Source organism: Sinocyclocheilus anshuiensis, unplaced genomic scaffold (assembly GCF_001515605.1).
Source record: "Sinocyclocheilus anshuiensis isolate Anshui unplaced genomic scaffold, SAMN03320099.WGS_v1.1 scaffold152, whole genome shotgun sequence".
NCBI classification, from domain to species: Eukaryota; Metazoa; Chordata; class Actinopteri; order Cypriniformes; family Cyprinidae; genus Sinocyclocheilus; species Sinocyclocheilus anshuiensis.
In genome coordinates this window covers 4318951-4334386 of record NW_015555781.1, presented here as the reverse complement: position 1 = coordinate 4334386, position 15436 = coordinate 4318951, and the positions used below count along the sequence as shown (strand labels likewise).

General features: G+C 40.0%; 1 protein-coding gene across 3 annotated transcripts in view; it reads left to right on the top strand.

Moving 5' to 3' along the window:
* LOC107674665 (acid-sensing ion channel 2) overlaps positions 1 to 15436 on the top strand; it is a 413064-nt gene that overhangs the window by 266831 nt on the left and 130797 nt on the right. The window contains exon 1 of one of the 3 annotated variants that reach the window (XM_016468709.1): positions 5835 to 7987. The exons of the other annotated variants lie outside the window; for them this stretch is intronic. Within the exon in view, the coding sequence (XP_016324195.1) occupies positions 7277 to 7987 (711 nt within the window). The 5' untranslated portion in view covers positions 5835 to 7276. Of the gene's footprint in view, positions 1 to 5834; positions 7988 to 15436 lie in introns of those variants that run through there. 3 annotated transcript variants of the gene reach the window in all.

Sequence of the window (15436 nt, the reverse complement as noted above, 5' to 3'; positions counted from 1 at the left end):
TCAGCTGGACAGGCGGCTTCGGCGCTTCATTCAATGGCGGTCCTCCAGGTCTTCCAGGCCAAAATCCTCGAATCCTCCGATGAGTCTGGCCTGGACCCCGTTACCCTCAGGGAGCTGAGGAGCGCAACCGACCTGGCTCTGTGTGCCACCAAGACCACCGCTCAGGCGATCGGGAGATCGATGGCCAGCCTTGTGGTCCTCGAGCGCCATTTGTGGCTGACGCTAACAGAGATCAAGGACGCGGATAAGATCCCCTTCCTCGATGCTCCAGTCTCTCCCAAAGGTCTCTTCGGCCTGGCGGTCGAAGGATTCGCTGAGCGCTTCGCGGAGGCACAGAAATCGTCCCAGGCTATGCGACATTTCCTGCCTAAGCGCTCCAGCTCTGCTGCTGCCTCAGCTCGCCCAAAGTCTGCACCGACTCAGCAGCCCACGAAACCAGCACCTGCCGTCCCCGCTGTTCAGCCCACTAAAGCGCAGCAGACGCGAGGACGCTCTCGCTCGGCCAAATGCTACCCTCTTCCTAAGCGCCAGGGACCCTGACCCAAGATAGCGTGGACCCGGCACCTCAGGTGCCTTCTTGATCTGCGAGATAGGAACACAGGACCCTCCTCCTCAGCCACCTGGAGTGCCTGGGACTCAGGGTCAATTTTGCCAAGAGCTCATTGTTTCCCAGCCAGCGAATTTCGGTCCTGGGAACAATTTTCGACTCACCCCAAATGAAAGCTGTAGTCACGCCGGAACGAACTCTGGCCATACGGAGGCTGGCGACCTCCTTCGAGATTGGTACCACTCGCCCTCTCAAAGCGTTTCAAAGGATGCTGGGCCTCATGGCGGCAGCATCGCCAGCGCTACAGTTGGGTCTGCTGCGTATGCGCCCCCTTCAGCTCTGGTTGAAGCCACGGGTTCCATCCCATGTGTGGCGTCACGGACGCCTGCAGATCAGGGTGAGTCAGTCCTGTGTAACAGCCCTGGTCCCCTGGAAGAACTCCCGCTGGATGGAACAGGGCGTGGCCATGGGGATGGTTCACAGAAGGACAGTTGTCACGACAGATGTCTCCAACTCAGGTTGGGGGGCACTGTGCGAGGACATGCTGACTTTCGGCCACTGGTCGAAGGCAGAAAAAGGCTTCCACATCTTCCGGGCAAATTGAACCAAGGAGTGGACATGCTATCATGTATATAGCATGTATATAGGCTATAGCGGCCTCTCATGCCCCTATTGAGGGTCAATCGGTGGGCAGAAATAGCGCGGTCATCCGCTTCCTGAGGGGTGCTAGGAGGCTGTATCCGCCTCGTCCCCCTACCGTCCCTTCATGGGACCTGACCACTGTGCTGAGGGCCCTGAAGGGCCCCGCTTTCGAGCCGCTACAGGCCGCCAACATTAGGTCGCTATCGCTAAAGACTGCTCTGCTTCTAGCACTAGCATCAGTAAAGCGAATAGGGGACCTGCAGGCGCTCTCAATTAGCACTGCCTGCCTGGCAAGGTTTTATAACCTGGAAGTCCCGGCCTTGCAGGCCAGGGTCCTTTCCGCTTGAAGTGACATGCGCTGCGTAAACAGATCTGGCAGAGAGCCCTTGGCCGTATCATGCCCAAGTTCTCTGGCATTGTGTCACCTGTTAACTCTCGACCCCTTGGTGTCGAAGTTACGGGAGTACTCTGGAACGAATAACCAGGCCGGGTGCGACCTAGGAAGCTCAGCCCGTCTTAGCCTTGGGTTATTGTTAACTTCTCTTTGAGCATTGGTTGCTTATGGAAGTTTATACCTTTAGTCGTTCCACTATATTAGCACAGCGTGATTGTACTATGTTCCCATATGCGTCTAAGCAGATGCAGTACGAGTGTAGTATCGAAAGGGAACGTACTCGGTTACTAACGTAACCTCGGTTCTCTGAGATACGGGAACAAGTATTGCGTTGCTAGCCGTGCTATGTAGCTGTACGACTCAGTCGTCGCTTCAGTCGAAGTAACCTGAGATTCCTGTGGCAAGTGCCCGCATATATAGCCAGATGCCCCGCCCTTTCTGGCAGGCTTTGGCTGGCTTTGGCGGGCTTCGTCGCCATAGGCTCGTGCAACTCCGCTGCCTAGCCACTGGTTCGCTTTTTAAGCACTGCACGAACCAATGGCCGTGCTGTTTCACTGCGTGAATGAAAAGGCTTCAGTTCAGGAGAAAAAAGGCTTTTTTCCCATCCTAAGCAGACGCAGTACTCGTTTCCGTATCTCAGGGAACCGAGGTTACGTTAGTAACCGAGTACGTTTTCTTTTTTTTTCTTTTCATTTTTTGTTGTTGATTTGGTTCATATCATTATTGAAGAATATTTTGAAATGCTGGTCTGTGTCAGTCATTGCTGTGGTATGACATATTGTACACCATTGTGTTGAGATTTATCTGTAATTTTTTTATTCAGGCCTTTGTGAGGCGACATGCTGTGTTAAAGATTCTTCCGATCGCTGTGAATTTATGCTTATGTTCTTTTGTACTCAGTTGTGTTTGTTAACATGGTAAGATAAGAGGTCATGTTGAAGGGCTACTTTCATGCTGAGATCATATGGGCACTCGATAAAAAATCTGCCTGAAAGAAAGCATAGTAAAATCAGTTACGTACATGCTTGCTGTGAAACTGAATGCCTCACATACTTGGAAAATTAATATGATAAGCTAAAGGTTTCTTCTGTCCTTTTTATTGTACTTACCGCAATTTTATAATGAAAGGCACAATGCAGATGCAAATGTACTGGATTGTACTTACTGAAACTGAATCAAACAGCAGTTAATAGATGCACTGGTGTCCAGGCCGCTTGAATACTCTTCGTAGGATATGAGATCCTAGGGGAAGTGCGATGCTAACTGATAAGTAATAGCTGAAAGGCTCCAGACTGAAGTTATAGACTGTACTCATGATTTGAGGGTGATGAAGAGAATATGAATCTTTCTGTTGGAAATTAATTAAAATGTGTTTTATGCAAGGCTACGCACCAGTTCACCTCTGGCCTTAAATCAGTGCCAATTTCTCTGTTGTTTGCTAGCTGGAATTACAATGACCTTTTATGCATAAATCATTTACATTTTTTTTTCTTTCTACTCTAACAATATGTTGCCTCAGGGGACGTTCAGGCAACTGCTAGACTGGTCCAAGACAATTTTTACAAGACAAAGTCAAGTCCCAGGTCTGACCATTAAAGTCAGTTCCCAAGTTACATGGTTTCAGTCAAGTCATGAATTTGAATTTAGCTCTCCAAGTCTTGCCGATTAATTATAAATCACATTTATTGTAATTTTATTAGGTCTTATAAAAAATACATACAAATGGGGCTAGTAATGTTAATATGGATAAATAGATATATTTTGCCAATTTAAATCTAAAATAGTCTCATTTTTATGTTAAGTAATTCCTTTTGGTTTATAGCTGAGTTACATAATATGATAAAAATGTATTTGCCAGTATAATGAAGACTGAATAATCATGAAATATCTAACTTTTTGCACCACTGTGCAAGACACACAGACACACATCTCGGTAAGTAAGCTTCTGATTGCATTTCCCTTTTGATATATATATATATATATATATATATATATATACAATCTCACAGAAGTGAGTACACCCCTCACATTTTTGTAAATATTTTATTATAACTTTTCATGTGACAACACTGAAGAAATGACACTTTGCGCACAAAATATTGACACTTTGGGCCCAATTTGGACATTTTCACTTAGGGGTGTACTCACGTTTGTGGCCAGCGGTTTAGACATTAATGGCTGTGTGTTGAGTTATTTTGAGGGGACAGCAAATTTACACTGTTATACAAGCTGTACACTCACTACTTTACATTGTAGTAAAGTGTAATTTCTTCAGTGTTGTCACATGAAAATATATAATATAATATTTACAAAAATGTGAGGGGTGTACTCACTTCTGTGAGATACTGTATATATATATATATATATATATATACCAGAGGGTATATATACATACATACACATGTATGTTTATAAATAATGTATTTATTAAAGTATTTATAAGAATTTATTCAACAATTTCTGTGGGATTAAAATCTTTTGTTTTTTCAATGTTGCTTTTGGTTTTCAAGCAAATTACTTGTAAGTAATGGAAATTCTGTCATCATTTACTCACCCTCATATTGTTCCAAATCTCTATGTTTTGTTCTGTGGACCAAAGAAATTAATTAATTTGAAAATCTGTGGCCCATGTGATTTATGTGCTATATTCCAAATATTTTGAAGCCACGCAATAGGTTTGTGTGACAAACCGACAGATCATCCAGTGAAGTGTTAACTTGACTAGATCAGTGTGGTTCATGAACAAATAGATTAGTCAATTTTAACGAGATGCATTTGTTAATTGAAAAAAAAAAAACACATAAAAAAAGTTTCACAAGAACATCATACAGATTTATGTTTATGGTGAGAAAATTAATTTTGAGGTCAACTATTTTTTAAGAAAGCCTTATTTGACATTATTTGCATCTCCCGATGACTCATGTGCCTGTTCTTCAATAAGAATACCTAACTGTGTGTTTTGTGTGTGTTGTGTGTGTGTGTGTGTGTGTGTGTGTGTGCAAATAAAAAACACATAGGGAAGAGAATCATGGGATATATCAAATATGTGAGTATCTAGTCAAAACAGTTTGTTATAGTGTGTGATATATTCAGTTTGTGATTAAACCAACTCTCACTCCATCTGTTGCTCTCTAAATTTTTGGTGATGTGACTCTGTATCTGTCTGCCTATTGCAAAATTTCATCTACATGCACTCATGTGGCCAAGACTCTGACAGGTCATTTTAATTATATATGTGTGTGAAAACTTGGGAGGAAAATGATGAATGAATGAATGAACGAACAAACAAAGGAACAAATGAACGAATGAATGAAGGAATGCACACATGCACTCACTGTAAAATGTGATAACCTGCAATTGTTACCTTAAAGGGTTAGTTCACCCAAAAATTGTAATTTTCTTACTCACTCTTAAGTCTTAGTTTCGTTCTGCTGAACACAAAAGGACATATTTTGAAGGATGTCGGTAACCAAACAGTTTCTTGTCCCCGCTGACTTCCATAGTATTTTATTCTATACTATGAAAGTTATTGGGGACCAACAACTTTTTGGTTACTAACATCCTTCAAAATATCTCCTTTAATGTTCAACAAAAGAAGGAAACTCGTAAGATTTTTTTTTGTTTAATTTGTAAGCATTTTAGGTATACATTTTTTTTCAATGGAAGAATAAATAGTTGAGTGAATTGGTCACGAGCAGGTGCATAGGTAACAATCAGTGCTATTCGAAAACATTCTATGCAATGTCATGTAAATCTTCAGTAAATAACATTTCAGTCATGCTAGAAGAAACTAAAATATCCAAAAATCATATTTAATAAAGATTTGCAAGATATACAAGTGTGCCAAACCTTTCTCTTCCAAAAAAATAACAACAACACTAAATATGTATGTAAAAGACAGAAAAAGAGGTGACATCAAATATAAGTGTGAGAGATAGGAAGTGTGGGACACCAGTGAGCTCTTTTGGCTTTTCTTCCTACACAAAAGGAAGCCTCCTACATGCTGACACACACAGGACACCATTTTACTTTTTAACAAGCTCATAAAGAGAAACATTAGAGGGATTCTTTTCTTTCTTTTCAGCCTTGTTCAAGGAAGCAGACAGTGAACAAAACATACGGGCAAATAAAGAGAGTTTGAGAGAGGGAGAGTGAGAGAGAGAGTAAGTAAGAAAGAAAGTGAGAGAGAGAGAGCTGGCACAGGCTGAGCCAGGCGCTGGCTGTGTGGACACGGAGGAGTGTGGCGAGAACAGAAACGACAGAGCAGGAGGAGGAGTGAATGGATGGAGTGACCCAGAAGGAGGAGAGGATTGCTGAGCAAACAGACCGACAGAGCGCGAAAGGGAAGACGAGAGTGGCGTGGCAGCAACAGCAGAGCAATTAAACAGTGGAAAGGAAAGCAAAGGCTCACATGCCGAGCAGCTTCTGTCGCTCGCTCGCACTCTCTCTCTTTTGAGCAACCGAAGAGGCAGAAGTGAAGCGTCCAGACAACGATAAAGGACAAGAGGAGGCATGCAAGAGGCAGGGGGAGGAGCAAGCATGCTTTGATTGACAGAGTAAAGAGGAGGGACATGGATGCAAATTGAAGAATTTGATTTTCTGGGAATGGATATTTTTAGCAAAGGAAAAACAAAGGAGACAAAGATAAAGGATGCCGTTTCAGTCTAAAAGAAGGATGGAAAAGGGAGGGAGAGAGTGAGATGCTGATTTCGGACCATGTCAGAACAGATTCCACATCAGCGGCATTCAGCCCTCCTGCAGGCAAGAGTCAGTGTGTGTGCGTATGTGTGTATGTGTGTGAGAACTAGCACAAAGTACGACCTCTGTAACACCAGGCTTTTGCCCATGTGCCCCCATAGTTGAGGACAGAGACACATAGAGATGGGATGGCAAAAAGTCAGTACTGTATCACTGTCAAAGCTAGAGAAAAAAAGTCAAAAAGACAAGATGAGTGTGATCGTGGGGTTGTGGGGTCAGTTGTAGTCTTTGGGAAAAACCCTCTCTTCACGGACTGTGGAAAAGGTTCGCCCAAGACAGTCTATTTCACCAACAAGTTAGCCTGTCTGGAGACTCTCTCAGATCCTTCTTTCTTGTGACTCAGCTGGCTCTACCTCTCACAATCCATCTCTTTTTCATTATTCTCTATTACAATCTGTCTTGTATCTTTTGAATCTTTTCTCTCATTAAGATCACTTCCCATGTAACTGCCTCATTCTTTCCAATTCACTCGCCTGAACTTCAGGAGATTCTGGGAGAAGCTCAGAGGGAGATTTCAGGCTGTCCCCAAAGCCAGACTAAGTCTGGGCACCCTGACCAGATGGACTGGGGTGGGAGCAAGTGAAAGAGAGAGAGCTAGAAAGAGACAGAGGGACAAGGAAAATAGACTAGGGATTTTGCCTGAGGGGTTATAGAGAGTTGCCAGCGGGTATGAAGACATATACTGAATTTTGGGTACCTTAGAGAGCAGTGTGTTTGTGCATGAATGTGATTATTCAGTCCTGAAATGAAGTTTGCATACATTTGACAGGATATTAAAGTGGAAGCTGAAGTAGAGTTGGGATTGTACACTTCAATTAAACTTAGAGTTGTCCTGCAGGTGCTACAACAGTACGTGACTTGATTGCTGGACTCTGAACGTTAGATTTGTATTCAGGAAGTCAGTGTTGTGGCTCTCTCCGTGCTCCTGGAGCCCCATGAGGGCCCCGGCCGTGGAGGCCTGGCTGGGAGATGAAGCCGTCCCCCCTGCTGCTCTAGCAGCTCTGTGGGCCCTCATGGCTCTGGAAGGCCGCTGTTTGCGCCCTGCCTCGCCCACACCGGGCCAACGCAGGGCCCGACGTCGCCGCACCCGACCCAGAACACCACGAGATGATCTGTCCCACCTCACGGCAGCCCTCCTAGCGCGGACTCGCCTCCACGGATTGCGGCACATCTGCACCCCGTCTAACTCTCTCAGCCGCCGGGCTTTTTGGATGCTAGCCTTCTGTACTTGTCTGGGTCTTCTGTTGTCCTGGTCCTCGAATCGGCTGCTTCACTGGCTGGCCTTTCCCACTCACACAAGAGTCCACACAGAGTGGGCAAGAGAACTCGCTTTTCCCACGGTTACCATCTGCAACAATAACGCAGTACGTTTGTATCACCTCACTAAGAGCGATCTGTACTTTGCGGGTCACTGGCTCGGACTGTTGCTGGCCAACCGCACAGCCAGACCCCTGGTGCTGGACCTGCTTCAAGATGACAGACAGGCATGGTTTAGCAAGCTGTCAGATTTCCGTCTTTTCCTGCCTCCACGGCGCTTCGAGGGCACCAGCTTGGAGTTCATGGACCGACTGGGCCACCAGCTGGAGGATATGCTACTGGCCTGCAAGTACCGTGGAGAGCCCTGTGGAGCTCACAACTTCTCCACTGTGAGTCTGAACAAATGACCTCCAACTCTCTTTCTCTCCTTCTGTCTCTTTCTCTATCACCTTTACTCTCTGGTACTTTTTCAAATTTGCTGTGACTTACTCTTTCATGCAGCACATGTACAGACTCAGCTCTGACCTCTCGTTAGTTCTCGTCCTGTGTTAGCCTCTCTGTCGTGCTTCCAATATTTCACAGCACATTTTGTACACCCATATCTGAACTTTCTGAACCCAATTCACGAAGACAGTTTGTTTTTTGTTTTTCTGAGGGAGCCCCATTTCTAATACCAGTGTTTACAAACACATCAGGTGCAAGGCTGATTTTCATAATGCTATTCTGATTGAGCATTATGTGCTATTTGCATTTGCGTTGCTCATAAAGACCCTCAACCTATTTGCACAGAGATCTGGCAATGTATCACCTGTCAAGCCTTAAGTACACACTGATTTTTCATGCCAAGAAATAATTATATAATACTTGACACGATAAAATTTCAGCGACAAGTACCCACACCAAAGAGAAAATGCCAAGCAGTGCCAACAGTTTGTGGATGAATTCTCTCTTTTTGCCCACTTTCTTGCAGCTCTACAGCACACAACATATATTTCCCATGAATATTTATTTGTGCTTTTTTTAATCACTTTTTATAGAAATAAGTGTTGCTATAGGCATCTATACATTGCAGTACCGTGACCAGTCTCAGTTTCCTATTGTCAGTGAACATGTCTTCCTTCTCCTCATGCTCATCCTGTTTCTTCACAGTCGCTGCTGCTGCTGTATTGCATACGCTCACTCAATCCCCTCTTTGCAGACACATTTCCCTGAGAAATAACAAGCACTGTAATAGACAAGTGTAAGTGAAGGCTTTGAAAACAATTAATAAATCAATAAAATGAAAGTTTAGAGTTGTTTTGTAATGTCAGAAATGAAAAATGCAGGAAGGAGTTGTTTTGATATGCAATTAAATAACTTAATGTGGATTAAAAAATATTTAAAATGATTAAAACATGCATTATATTTGTATTTGTTATTATTATTATTAGCAATTGAACAACAACAATTATTTTATTTTTATTGGAGTTTTTTTTCCTCCATGGGAATTACAACAGGAGGTAGGAGTGTATTTAAACACACTGTATCTGTAAAAACATTATAAATTTGGCTCAGAAGTTTATTTTGATAAATGATTGGAGCAAGGTCACTGGATCTCAATGCAGATGGAGTGTGTGCTGTAACCTCTAACCACTAACAGCTGAACCACATCTTTAAACACCATTTTGAGATTTTAAACTAAGTCTTGAAAAGATTATTGTGCATGTTGTATATAGAGGACAAATAATTTCAAGTTTACATGTGATTAATAGGTCACTATTAAATGTTTTATAAGGAGTTGTGGGATGTTGCAGTCAGAATTGGAGTGACAGCTGTAGGATGCACTGTTATGTTGACATTGTAAATTAACTAATGGGATGTTGTGGGACTGTGAGAAGGAAGTTTTGGAAAGATTTTTTTTTTTTTTTTGTATTTGTGGGCTGTGAGAAGGAAATTTTGGAAATATTTTTTTTTTTTTTTTGGATGTTGTTCTGGGTTCTGTCCTCCCTCTCTCCTTCTTCAGTCTCATTGTGTTGTTTACTACTCCGTTGTTTCACTAATTCTCTGGATGTGGGGAGAAGAGAAGCGTGGGCAGATGTTCTCTCTCAGGCTACGTTTCAGCAGAGCTTTATTCTGCATGTGCGTATTTGTGCAAGTCTACTTTGCAACTCTCTCACAATAATTCTTAATTAGGGCTGGATGTCACTGAGGTGTTTTTCTCGGTCTTTAGGAATGGCACTGCAGTTTGAAGAGAATTTTAATAACTCATCTCACAATAACAAGGACATATGTGCCTTATGTGGTGTATGCATCTTATGTTAGCCCTTAAACATATGTGAAATTAGTGTTTATTTATCATTCTTCTAATCCAACAGCGTATCTGTGTGTTTTTAGCGTAGATGGCAGTCACTGGAGGGTAAATATGCCCATTTTAAGAGTTTAGAAAGTAGAAATCCCATGTGCAATGGCTAATTTTCTTCTTCCTCATTAGCTCAGCTTTCCTCTCCATGACATTAGCTAAACATTATCCACTCATTACAAAGTGTATTAGAGACCCAGTAAGACAACAGGAGAAGCTCCAGCGGGGAAACCTGTAATTCCCAGTTCTGGGATGTTTCATATGGCTGCAGTCATACATTCCCAGATGTTACAGAAATGTATCCTCAGAACAAATTCTGGCTTACTCATAATAATTACACTAAAGTGAGATCTGTGCAATAATTCTCATAGGTTATGAATGGAAGAGTTTATTATCGCTACAGATTTTTAACACTTATTTCACACGTTGTACTACTATAATTTAACTTAATGAAGTTCTACTACTAAATGTTTCTCCTAGTGGGACTACAGATGGCTTTGAAATGCCGTATGATTAGTACACTTGCCAACCTTTTAGCTTGGTTAAATATATATTTATAATCTCAGTTGTTGTTTTGTTTTTTTCTCTTGAAAAAATCTGAGTTATGAAGACAGATTTCCATCACTGCATCATCATGGTAACGCTGTTAACCTGCCATGTCCATCACTTAATGGGAATGGATGAGTTTCATTAGCTCCAACACTGCGTTGATTAGTTTGGTCTGGCACTGTAATGATCCTTGAGGTTGAAGCTTTCCGTCAGGGGGTCCCCCGTCTGGAACAAGAGCGAGACGCGGCGCCGCGCCTCCTGTCTGTGGTCTTTATATAGAAGATTTAGAATTTTTAGGTTTTTCAGTAATGTAGCCAATTTGTTTTGTTGTTTGATAGGTGTTTAGCTGAAACGTTTCATCAATTCAGTATGCTGTAAGAGCTTTAGGGCTTTTTGGAACTTGCTATGAAATGTATTACAGATTTTCAGTTATTTCTGGTGGGGCACGATCTGTCAGTTGCCAAGCATAATATTAGGTAATTCGTATCAGGCAAAAATATTCACATCTATAGTCAAAAGGCGGTGTATGTTATCTCACATAAACTAAAGTGTAACAAAACTATGTGTATAAAATTAGAATTCAATCAGTTTGTCATTTTTACATCACTTCAGTGAAAAACTATTGAGATTTAGCCGTCCATGAAAGGATTCATTGAAAACATAGCTGATGCATTTAACCTTTCAAGGTTTTTGTCATATGGAGCTCTTTAACCATGTTAACATGCACATGAATATTACAATATGAATACTAATATGCTCATATTTGGTCAGCGTGAAGCACACATTTTTTTGTTTTTGTTTTAAGCATTAGAAGAAATTAGCATAAATCAATATATAGATGGGCGACAGCACTAGAACAGCCTCATATTCAAAAAAGGTTACTTGCACGCATTTCACTATTCACACAAATGAATAGATTAATACTAAAATATGGTGTAATTAATGGCAAGAGCGACATGTACACTGTACAATGTACACATTTACTCATTACACTAATGACCATTAATTGTTCATTCATTGTCCCAAATCATAAGAAAATGAGATAATTTTATAACCCCAGGACTAATAGCATTCTTGCTCTTCTCCTTTTTTTTTTTGTACCATAGTAGATCTGCTCACATTCTTCTTCTGTCCAGCAAGAGATCATAATTCATAACACATTCAACTTGAATGACTCTCATCTGATTTGAGACTCAATGTTCTCTCCCTCTGAAATCTCCTCTTCCTCTCTTCTCACCTCTTAAACCATCTTGTCTCTTTCCTAGACTCTTTCAGTGCTATCTACTCCCGCAGTCTCTTCTCCCTCAGTTCCTCTTCACCTCTTCCTCCTATTCCCACTCTATCCACTCCAGCTCTTCTCAGTCCTACTACTTCTCAATCTCTCTCCTGTTTTCTCCTTGTTTCTTTGCTCTGGGTTTTCAAAGGTGACCCTTTTTATTCGTAATAGTCATTGTTAGGTTGAAAAGTTTGTATGTAAATTCCATTAGAGTTAAAAAAAAAATTATAGAAAAACTGTAATACTACAGATCTCTAAAATGAGAAATTACAAAACCTCTCTACAAAACAAAGAAAAATCAAGTTGTATTCTATTCTCACTCTTTTTTTTTTTAAGAAACTTTACAATAAATAAAATATTACAATTGGAAAACTAGCCGGTTACCATGAATCATTGGGTTCAATATATATATATATATATATATATATATACATATACATAAAGGAAAAGGTACCACTTTTAAATAAAGGATATGCAGGAATACAGCCAATTGAAACAAACAAAAAGTTCCAACAAGATAAAAACAACAACTGCAACTAAAATATTTCAACTGCAGCTATTAATTATATTCAGCGATGTACAGTAATAGAATGTATACTCTACCCAGCTATAAAACTGCAAGTCTTATCCCAAGGCTAAATTGGTTTTTAATGCTCCTCTGGTGAACAGTTTCTGTGAAGTTGCATTCAAACTCATATCCAATATTTTAGGCAACTTTAGATCCTTCTGCTTCCAGCAGTTTTGGATGATGTATCTTTTGATATCCTGTGGCTCTATCAAGCAATGGTCTGGAGTCTGGTGGGTTGAGATAGTCTGTTCAATGAGTTTGCTGACAGATGAATTAAGCTCTACTACTGTATGCTATCTCCTGACCTCTCAATACTCCCAGACCCTGCAGAGATTTTAACTTGGAATGTTTTTGACACTTCGACAAAATAACATTAGTGAAGTTTTAGTGTTTTTCCACAGTACTGCTATCATTCTCACAGTGTGCCAAAAGGGTTTGCACAATATTTTCTCTCATTAATGGGTTATGCCTCCGTTGTACTCACTTTCTTGCTGCCAGGTGAGGCAATATGTTACTGTGTGTGCGTGCTAGCTTTGACTCTCCTGGCTCTTATTGAGACAGCTGTGTGTGTATGCTGGTCGATAAGAGTTGAATACAAATAGCTTTACGTATAGTCTTGCCATGAAAATAAGCCATGTTCCGTATCAGTAAGCAAAGGCTGCTGCCATTATTTTACAAACTTACAAATGGCCCATCACTCAGGGTGGCTTAATCTACAACAGCATCCATTAATTGTGTTGTGTATGTCCACTGTTTCACATTGCAGTTTATTTGTATGGGTTGAGCAATATTCGGAATTGAAGAATTGGAGCCCTTTCAGTTCACAAGATGGAATTGGAATGGAATTGACAGAAGAAAGTGGATTTTCTCTTGACACATTCCTTTTTCATGGTAATAACTGCACTTATTTGGATTTGATTTTTAGTTAATTACAATTCTACCTCTTTAGATTCAAATTTTAGTTCAAGTTCATCTTTGTTAATCAGTTCAAATTCAATTCAGATTCATCAGTTGAATTGTAAGCTACAGTTTATTCTCAGTTTAATTCAATGGTGCACAACTTTGTGTGTGTCAATGTGTGGGGGTAATTATTAGGGCTGTCAATTTAATATGTTAATTGCAATTAATAACAGCAAGAATTACAAATAAAATTATTAGTTTTCATTTAATGTATTCATTTTTAATGTATTCATTGCTTTTTACTGTTATTAATGGCACTTAATTACTAAATCATATAATTTAATAATTCAAATTAATAATATAAACTATACACAAATATGCTGACATCTTAAACCAGTTTTTGTTTACTCAGTGTTTTGATCTGCAACAATTAATAAATATAATAATTTTTAAAAATCGTATAATAATAATAATAATAATAAACTATATCAAAAAATATGCTAACATCCTTAAACATTTTTAGTCTAGTAGTGTTTTATATACCACAGTATTGCAATGTCTTTGAATTATAATCTACATTAAGTGGAATTTCTCTTCAAATATCTGATACATGATACTTTCATTTCTTTAAAATGTAAGAGATTAACATCTCTAATTATTTGACGTAAATGTGTATAATTGAGTTGGGAAGGCAGTATTGATTCTGTATGCATGTGGAAGGTCTGGATGTTTTCAGCAGTGACCCATGCAGTGTCTGATCTCATCCAACACGCAGTCACATCACATACTGCTCTTCCTCACATATAAAGACACACCCACATGCCTATGAGCAAGCGTGCGTATGTAGATTTAGAACAGCCCAGTATTCACAACATCACTATCACACAAAACATCAGTGCATTAATGAGAGAAAGAGACAGAGTTGCTTTGGGTCTTTATGGAAATAACCGTGCATTGCCATCTTGATGAACGTAAGCTGTGACAAGTCCAATAGAGCTGAGAAGCCTTTGAACACCAGAAGGGAGAAGCAATCACCTTCCACAGAGAGGACCGATGACTCAGAAACTGTGCCACAATGACTGTCAGACACACATGAAAAGAAAACTAAGGAGCTTGTGAGGTTATAGGTTGCAGAGATGAACTGCTGGTGTTCTCACTGTGTTTGTGGACATGTGGACACATTAAATTAGAGAGGATCTGATCAATGTCAAGATGTGTAGGGCACTGTGTACATGTGTTTGTTCTAGTGTTAATTTTGTCAGCTATTTTCATTTTAGGTTTAGTCTTAGTCCCGGGCTAAAATGTCCTTGTTAGTTTTTATCATATTTAGTCAACCTTATCCTATTTAGTTTTAGTCAAGTTTTAGTCGACTAAAAGTCTCAACATTTTAGTCTAGTTTTAGTCAATGAAAACTTGACATTTTAGTAATAAGATTATTCTTAATTAACCGTACAGCAGTATTCATTTTGGCAGCCATTTTTAATTTAGTCTTAGTCTTACTCAAATGTACATTTTAGTTATCATATTTAGACAAACTTGTCCCGTTTTTGTTTATTCAATGAAATATTAGTCACATTTTCGTCATTCTGTATAATGGTTAAACTGATAAAAAAAAAAAAAAATCTCAAAATTATAATCGTAATGATTGGTCATTTGTGAAATTTACTTTTGCATTTCAGGTACTGCACTTTCACCAGTAAGCACAAATCAATAGAATGTGGACATAGTCTATACATGGTGTATTTTACTTCATCTAGTGTACTTCATCTAGTGTACCGTTTATTATAGGCTTTTTATTATATATAAATTAATACCAAAGACTTATGCAATCTCTCTGTCTACATTATGAAAACAGCTAAAACAAACGAAAAATATTATAACAGTGAAATTCCTAGTAATTCCACTAATTACATAATTGCAATAGTCTATTTCTCTAAAACAACAGCGATTGAGTAAGTGTATTTATTCAGCGATCACAATCGCAAACAATATAGTCGAGATCTCATGACAGAACCCTGACCGGCTGAGTGACGCTTTCATTTAGATCGCTAAACTTGTTTGTTTTTCAGATCATCTGCGGCGGCGCTTCAGCAATGAGGAGCGAGCGCGTGCGCATGTTTGCCAGATTGCTTAAAATAAGCAAAACACACCGGGCAGAAATTGTATGAATTTAACAGCGAAGCTCTGATTCGGGGATTAGAACTCTT